Source organism: Zalophus californianus, chromosome 4, assembly GCF_009762305.2.
Source record: "Zalophus californianus isolate mZalCal1 chromosome 4, mZalCal1.pri.v2, whole genome shotgun sequence".
NCBI classification, from domain to species: domain Eukaryota; kingdom Metazoa; phylum Chordata; class Mammalia; order Carnivora; family Otariidae; genus Zalophus; species Zalophus californianus.
Genome location: NC_045598.1, coordinates 56016271 through 56024841, shown reverse-complemented (window position 1 = coordinate 56024841; position 8571 = coordinate 56016271). Strand labels below are relative to the sequence as shown.

The following is an 8571-nucleotide window of genomic DNA, read 5'->3' as shown; positions in this document are numbered from 1 at the left end:
CTCTCTCTCTGACAAATAAATAAATAAAGTCTTTAAAAGAAAACACACACATCCTGGTATCCTCAAGGGCTTAGAACAGAAAGCCTGGAACAGGTTAAGGGCTCAATATGTGAGCCCTGCTGGTTAAAGGGTTGAAGGAAAGAATGAATAAATAGCAACTATATCCCCAGAACTCTAAAGAACTGTTCGACTCCAAGGAGATGGATTTTCATATATATAAAGTTTGGTATGGTCCTAAAGAGTGTCTAGTCTAGTTGGAGACTAGAAATGAATACTTTTGTTAAGGGTAACCTGCATGGCATCTTCCATAAGGGCAATGCAAGCTCGGAAATCGAGCAGAAGACAGGGGACTTGTGGTATTCCCTTGGGACGAAAAGGGTGTAGATAGAGGGGAGGGGCAAGAAACCAGGTGTCTAAGGGGTGGCAAACCTTGTTCTGGGGGGGGGGTGACCAAACCAAGGGTCTATTTGGGCAACGTGAGTTGTGCTGGCCAAGTGACCAGTTTATGGAACATGGAAAAACCAGGCCCAGGAATTTAGGCTTGATAGAACAGGAACTCTCTTAAGAGTCCCACCCTCCTTTCCCCCTAGAAGTTAAGTGTAAATAGAAATATATCCTCACAAAGAGACAGCAAACATTGCAACTAAATATGTGTACCATCTGAATCAAATAAGGTCTCTTTCAAGTTCTTGAAATGCAAAACGTGGGCTTGCTCTCACATTTGTTTATTTATTCATTCCACAAAAGTTTTTGGAGGATCTACTAGAGCTAGAACTTTGTTAGGAACCACGGGGGTGGGGGAGGGTGGGTACAAAGATGAATAAAACTCGGTCCCTATCCCCCAGGAGTTTACAGCCCTGTGGTGGAGACAAACGTGTACACACAAGTTCTTACAATAGGAACTAAGAATGTAAACACAGGAGTTGTAGGGGTTGGGTTCAAGGAAATATTACACGGGGGAGATTTGGAAAATTAGAAAGCCTTTTCAGACAAGCTTGTTTTTAAATGAGGTTTAAAACTCCGATGGAGTAGAATACATGTATTTAAGAGCCAGGATCAAGGCTCTGGAAAACCCTGGAGTGCGGGATAATGTGGTAATCAACAGTTGTCTGATTTGGCTGGAGCACAGGGTTCCTTCAGGGGTGCAGTGGGGGGATTTAGCTGGGTATATGCCCAGTAACTGAGGCTGGGGTCAGGTCAAAGGAAGCCGAAGACTTTATTCTGCATCTCTGTTCTCTGACTTAAGCATCTTTAGGTCCCTTTAAAAAATTCTCCTCTTTCCTAAAGAGTTCTGGCAGTTGCGGGTGGGGCCCATTTCCTAAAGTCAACGCGTAAGTTAAAGGTCTGCAAAGCCGTCCGTGGGTGATTTAAATCTCGCACCAGAAAAGGAAACGTGTGAGAGGCGGGGTGGGGGAAACCCCCTTAACAACAGCATCAACCCCCAAACGACACCAGCCCCGGGCGGGACAGACCTCCAGCCGGACCCGGGAGCGGGACGCCAGCACCCTCCGGAGCTCGAAGCCCCGCACAGGCGGGCAAGGGGGAGAGGAAAAGAGGGAGGGAGGGAGGGAGGGAGGAAGCGCGAGAGGGAGGGAGGAAGAAAGGGAGGGAGGGAGGCGGCGTCATGTGATCCGCTTCCCTGCTCCTTTAAGCGTCCACAGGCGGCGGAGCGGCCACAATCACAGCTCCGGGCATTGGGGGAGCCCGAGCCGGCTGCGCCGGGGGAATCCGTGCGGGCGCCTTGCGTCCCGGTCCCATCCTCGCCGCGCTCCCACACCCCTGAAGTTTTGCAGTGCCCAGAAAGGAGGCGAGGGAGGAGGGAGCGTGAGAGGAGAGAGGGCAAAAAGCACACCCTAAAAACATTTATTTCAAGGAGGAAAGAAAAAGGGGGGCGCAAAAATGGCTGGGGCAATTATAGAAAACATGAGCACCAAGAAGCTGTGCATTGTTGGTGGGATTCTGCTCGTGTTCCAAATCATCGCCTTTCTGGTGGGAGGCTTGATTGGTAAGTGCGAGAGCCGCAAACTTTTCCCCCTTTCTCTCTTTTCGGGCCCCTTCCCTCTTTGCCTCTCGGGCTACTTGTTACAGTATCACTGCCTTGCTTCTATGATCTAATTAGTCCGGCTATTGTGCTTAAGAAAGCAGAGCTCCATGGGGCTCCGTGGGGCACAATCCAGTCTAGTGGCTAAGAGAAAAGGAGGGGAAAAAGTTTTGGCCTAGTTTCAGTATCCACTTGAAAGGAAGGAGGGGGGTGGCGGGGGTGGGAATCTTAAGCATGGCGACGGATCGCGCGAGGAAGCGCTGGGTTACAAAGTTGATTGCTGCTCCCCCCGCTTTTTCCCGCGTTCCCCCCTTTTCCTCTCCGTTCTCTCCCAATCAGCTCCCGGAGGGCAACGTAATCGACTTTATTGGGAACAACAGAAGAGTCAGGGAACTGCGCCCGGCGCTAACCCGGGAGCCCTGGTACGGGGCTGTGATCGTTGCCGGTATAAAACGCATTTGGTCGTCTCGGCTCGGGGGTGAGAGTTTGCGTTTGGGGTTCCGACCTTCGCGCCGGCTGCTTCCTGGCCGCGTCCCCCACCCCGCGCCGCGCCAGCGGAAGGGTCTGAGAGGTGGGCCCGGAGACGGGATGCGCTAGGGTGCGGTGGGAGAAAGTCCTTGGCTGGCGCTGCGGGAAGTTGGAGAGGTAGGAGGGGAAAAGCGTATCCGAAAGGTGTTGCTCTTGGCCTCCTGCCCTCTCGCGAATGTCCCCTCCCCCACTTCTCAGAGCCCCGATAGCTGGTGATTCTGAAGCGCCCCCCCCCCCAGTCCTCCCCCGGCGCCTAACAGAGCGCCTCCCGCCCCCGCCGCGGCTCCCCGCAGGTGACAGCCCTCCGGCCCCCGGCGACGGCGCCTCCCCTGGCGAGCACCTCCGGGACCTCTGGGAGCCATACAGGCTTCCGGGTGAAGAAGATGGTCTCACGGATCTTCCACTCGTAAAAACTCCCTCTTGCTGTCTCTCCATCTCCATCCATCCTCTAGCCTGGCCGCACACTCGCGTCCCCTGACCCCTCGAGATTTAGGACATCCCGGTACAAACTTCAGCGCCAACTCTGCGACAGGCGCGGATGGGTGCTTTTGCTTTCTTCACGGATCTGTGAAACTTTGCGGACTGGAGAGTCCACGGAGGGGCTTTCTCTGCCGGTCCCTTTGCGAGAGTCCGCGCGGCGCGGGCGTGCGAGCTGCACAGGCTTGGGCACCTCGAGCCGTGTGTGTGGTGTTTTGTCTCCAGACTTGGGTTTGACGGCAACAAATTAAAGGGATTCTGGTTCTGTAAATCACTGTTAACATCCAAGCTAATTGTTTTAAACAAAGGAGAGTGGGTGAAGCTTCACCGAGGCAGAAATTTCTGGAGGAGATCATGCCTTTCTCTCTTGTGTATGTATCCACAAAGCAGAAAGGGGTTCAGAGTTTTCCAAGCTCATATTCTTAATTTGGGCCAAACAGCTTAATCTTTTATTCCTGTAACTCTCACCCCTCAAACACACACACGCACGCGCGCGCGCGCGCGCACACACACACACACACACACACACAACGGGGTTTGGCTTTCCTGTTAGGAGCCCCTGTGTGGCTACGTGCAATCTCCATGTTTCCCTGTATTGGATTTTTCTAGGCTCCTAATACATTCTCTGCTGGGAGCTGAAGGCAGCCTTCCCTGTGCCCTCACAGTGATTATGCAGCGGTTACAATTACACCTCTTGTCTCCCTTGATGAGCAGTTGCAGTTAGATGCCATTGGATCTTGTGTGATTTCAGTGGCAGACCATAATTAAAATTTCTTGCACCTTGTGCTTTCAGAATTAAATTGGCCTATTATCCCTGTCTGACCTTCATCCTCTTTGAGGTTTTTGCACAAGCAGCGAACCATTACACATAGTTCCCTGGTGTTTGTTGGTGTGTGTTTCTTTTTCTTTTCCTAAGAAGCTGATCGCCTAGCCTTGAAGAGCCCATTATCCACTGTTGTAGGTTTCTTAGGGCACTTCACGAACTAGCATAATTGCTAGCATCTTGGTACTGTGGAGAGAGGTGCAAGAGCACTGGTGATAGCCGCTGGACATTAGCGTGGCCGTAGGATCAGAACAGTTGTATGTTCAAAGAGGGGCTTGTCTGGAGGACGTGGTGCCAAGGGTTGTTTTTCCCAGAGAATTTGGCCCGTGACTGTACTTGATAACCATCTCAAAAAGTTAGTGATAGGTCCTGTAACTAGATTCCTCTCAGTAGATAAACTGCTTTAGTTCCAACTTTACTTGGAAAAGAAAAGCATCTATGTGTAACACTTCTTGGGGGAAATGGTGTAAGTTTACTGCTTAGCTCCCTTCCTTCCTTCCTCAATTGCCAAGACTGTGTCCCCACTCTGGCCGCAAAGATCACAGTTCACTTTTAAACACGGAATAGTGACTTAGCCTTTATCTCAACCATTTAGAGAGGTGTTTTTTTTTTTTTTTTCTGTTAAATCTAGGAACTTGAGTACAGTACAAGACCCAAATATGGGGAAAAAATATCAACAAAAGTTAAGTGGGACGTTTTCCCACCAGACTTCCCTAAAATGAAAAGCAGGTGAAACTGAGCAAAGACTGAAACTTCACAAAAGTGGGCGAGTGGAATCAGTGGTTGAAGAAGCAGTTTGTAGGCTGGAAAGTTGAAGTAAAGTTCAGAGACCTCCTCCTCCACTCTCCCCAGTGAGCAGAGACTCCTTCACTGCTCAATTCCACTGATAAGTAGGAAGACAGGTTGGGGGAGGGGGAAAGGGGGGTGAAGTGTTTCTTCAATGCATCTGCAGAGGCCAAGTGAGAAAGTGAAATCTTCGCTTTGAATTGACCATAATATCTGTTTCTTTTTGATCATTGTCCCCTGTGAAAGAAAACATGGCAGCCTAGGAAGGGGAGGATCTGAATGGCAAAGCTCCTGATTGTAAGCGTTTAAGTACCCCATACACATATTTTCAAAACACAACCACCAACCACCACCCCCAAACAATCATGACAAACCATGCACCCCAAAGTGACCAGGCAAATCAGTTAACCAAATTTCATTCTCCTCATTGGTAGAGTTTTAGATGATGTTTAGACTGGTATTTGGTTGCAGCCTTCATTCTAGAATTGATGGGGAAATTTTAAACAGTAGATAAAAAGCAAATAGGAGGGATTGGGTTTTCATTTAGCCAGCTTAAATACTTCCCTAGCTCAATGGCCTTCTTAGAACCAGGTTTTTGTTTTGTTTTCTGCTTGTTTTGGTTGTTAGTTTTTCTTGTGCCAGTGTCTCTTTACTGCAAACCTTTGATGGTATTTTGTAAAAAGGCTTTAGAAAGCAATATCTTATATGGTAGAATTTGGGGTATTTAAAAATTCACTGAACTATGCCATGCTTCTATAAAAACTTTGAGCCATTATAAAATCATGCATCTGATTGTTTTCTTATGTGTTGAGAAGGGTTCTTAGGTGGCTAGCTTCTTTAGTATTTAGAATGTATTTAAAAATTTAAGAACCCCTAAAGGAAAAGAAAATATTTTTAAAGATGTAGCCTATCTATCTTTATCCTCCTTAAAAATAAACCTGCAGAAAATATAAAAAAATAATTTCCCTTTGATTTCATGAGGCAGAGAGGCAGCTGCAGGGCAGGGGTGGTAGAAGGGGGAAGGGGAGGGAGACCATGTGCCCTGAAACAAGAGTACAGCCTACTAAAAATCATGAACTTGAATCCCTGGCCCATTATGTGCAATTTGCTCAGTTTCAAATTAGTCATGTCTTGGGGATATAATGGTTGAAAAGGCAGGTCACTGTTCCCACCTGTTCTAAAACTGTTAAGAAGACTGTAAAGATCAGAACTGAATGAATAAAAAATGATTGCTTTGTTTTAAGCATACCATTAAATGAGAATATTCCAAACTTAAACTCTGCATAAGTATCAACAAATTACCCATTATTTTATCTTCAGGGAGGATTGCTTTCTTTCAAAAGCTTACCATGAGTTGCTTTTTTTGTTCTTTAATGCTGAGAATATTATGTACATATAATATAAACATATATAATCAGTTTTCTCAATTTTTACATGGACTTATTGCTTTTCGATGATATAGCCCATATTACTGTGCTGTTATTATTTAAATGAGATCTGTTGGTAGCCTTGATTGTGGTCCATTCATGTGAATTTTTGTTTCTGCTACTATTGTTTATTTGGAAGTTGCAGGATTTTAAGAAATTAAATAAAATTAGAGTTATGCAGAGTATGTAAAGGTTTGCTTCCCAGTGCATTAGGTTTTAAGCTTGTTGTGGTCTATATTATATTTTAGCATATATTGATAATGTAATATCTATAATCCTGCAGTGTTTGGGTAGCTGGTCTCAAAAAGAACTAATCAGTTGGCTTTTGGTTGATGTTAGCCCACATTTTTTTCTGTATTTGATTCTCCTTTTTGTTTTGCAAAATTTCATACCTGACTAAACCATGTCATTTTTTTTTCTCTTTGTTAAACTACTGGAGTATCTAATGTGGTTTGTAGGAGTACTGTGCAATCTCAAAAATTCTTCTTGTATAAAGGTGGGAAATTTTTTCTAGTGGAAATTACATTATTGATTCCTCAAAAACTTAATTATCTACTTGGTTATTGCAACAAAATCATGCTTGTTGTAATAATCTCTAATCATGCTTTCATCTAATCATTCCGTACGGCCTTTCGAGCCTTCTACTGGAACTCTGTCTTTTCCTTATTCAAAGTGAGAACCATTTCCTTGAGATAATCATGTTGTTTATGGCTTTGTAAGGTTTTCAGATCTCCTGCCTGAACTCAGATCTAGACTCAAAGCCTTTCCTAGCTAGTTGACATTTGCAATAATTTGGCCTTTAAATTTTTTTTAAATTCATATAGACTGAGGAAAGATTCTTACCTTATCTTCCTCATAAAGGTGTTTCTATGGAGATTTAGAATTTGAGATTGTATTAAAGTCCTTAGCTTAGAACTCAAAGTCCTTAGCTTAGAACTCATATGTGTCACCTACCTAACATGCAAAACATTGATCAGAGCCTGCTGTGTGCCCAGGTTAGGGCTGCAGTGCTGACTGGGAGTTAGCAAAGAGGGGTCTTGAAGCCTGAGTAACCTAGGAGAGCCAGAGGTAGAAAAGAGCACTTCTTAATCCAAGTTCACCAGCAAAAGATTTCCTATGATGAAGTGTCTAGCATCAAGATAATTCTCACTTATTTACTGAGAACCCGAGAACATGTGAAATGAGAAGCCCTGTTAATTATACTGTCAGATAATTATATTAATATTTCATCTTGAAATAAATGTGTTACTAAAATAATACAGCAAATGTTTAGCATGTTAGTTAAATGTGTGCTATGTGCCAGACCTTACCTAATTTAATCCATGCAAAGCCTTGCCAGATTGGTAGCACTGTACCTGTTTTACATGTAAGTAAACTGAGATTACCCAGTGAGTCAAGATTATCCAGCTAGTCAGGGTTAAAGCTCTGAATGGACTCCAGTCAATCTGACATCAGAGCCACAATCCTCAACCATCAGGTTATCCTGCCCCCACCTCCCAAAGCCTTGACTTTTAAGATTGAATGAATGTGGTTTAAATCCAGAAAGAGAAGATGAGTAACACTATAAATGCTGTTGCTTTCTCATTTTAATCATTAGGTAACATATCAAATGCGGAAAAAAATCCAATGTGATGATAAATGAAATGGAGTTCAGCTTTACATAATAGCAGATCCTGGCCAAGGCTAAGGGAGGACACCTTTTGAGAAGTCTGCATATGCCCATCTGACCAATTTCTTACAGGTTCAAACTAGTTCTTATAATTGTCTGAATCATCCAGTTGGCTGAGCAGCCAAGTTCATTATCCATAAAAACGTTTGAGTTCTACTTTAAGGAAGATTACTTGATTTTATTTTCTCAGGTTAGTGGTTTTAACATATTTATGCAGTTATATACATCAGGACTTTTCCAAAGGAGGGGAGAGAAGCAATCAACTGGTTGGAGAGGCTTTTAGAGGGTGTGGATTGGCAGGGATGGTAGAGCAATTGAAAGAAGAGCCGTTTACTCCAAGTTGACAGTTCTGTTCTCCAAAGGAAATTTCTGTTTGTATACACACCCATGCCTAATAATGAGAGCATCTCAAACTAGAGGCTTCCATGCTGACACCATGAATAGGTACATTTTGTTCTTTGGAAAAAATGCTGGTAGACTTTCTTTATTCAAAGATTTACTGCTCTCAGTTTTGATAGAGACTCTAAGAGATGATGGGGGACAGGGACCATCAAGATGTGAAATAATCGTGTCTATTCATTTATGTCCTGTGTCTTTTCTGAGGTGTTGTAAGGGTTGCCTAATAGAGTAGACAGCTGTGCCCAATGTGGACATTTCTGAGAGAAGATGCCCGGATGGGAAGGAGGATGGGAGTGAAGGGGAGCTTGGGGCGTTGGTGATTTCAAACTTGATGATGAAATGATAGGGCTTTTCATAATAGGGCTAACTTAAAAGGATTGCTGAACAGCAGAGAAGAGCAACTCGTATTTTAGAATACAAA

General features: G+C 44.6%; 1 protein-coding gene across 1 annotated transcript in view; it reads left to right on the top strand.

Moving 5' to 3' along the window:
* The first annotated feature begins 1602 nt into the window (after positions 1-1602).
* WLS (Wnt ligand secretion mediator) overlaps positions 1603-8571 on the top strand; it is a 97509-nt gene continuing 90540 nt past the window's right edge. The window contains 1 exon segment of the mRNA XM_035727317.1: positions 1603-2005. Coding sequence (XP_035583210.1) covers positions 1900-2005 — 106 coding nt within the window. The 5' untranslated portion in view covers positions 1603-1899.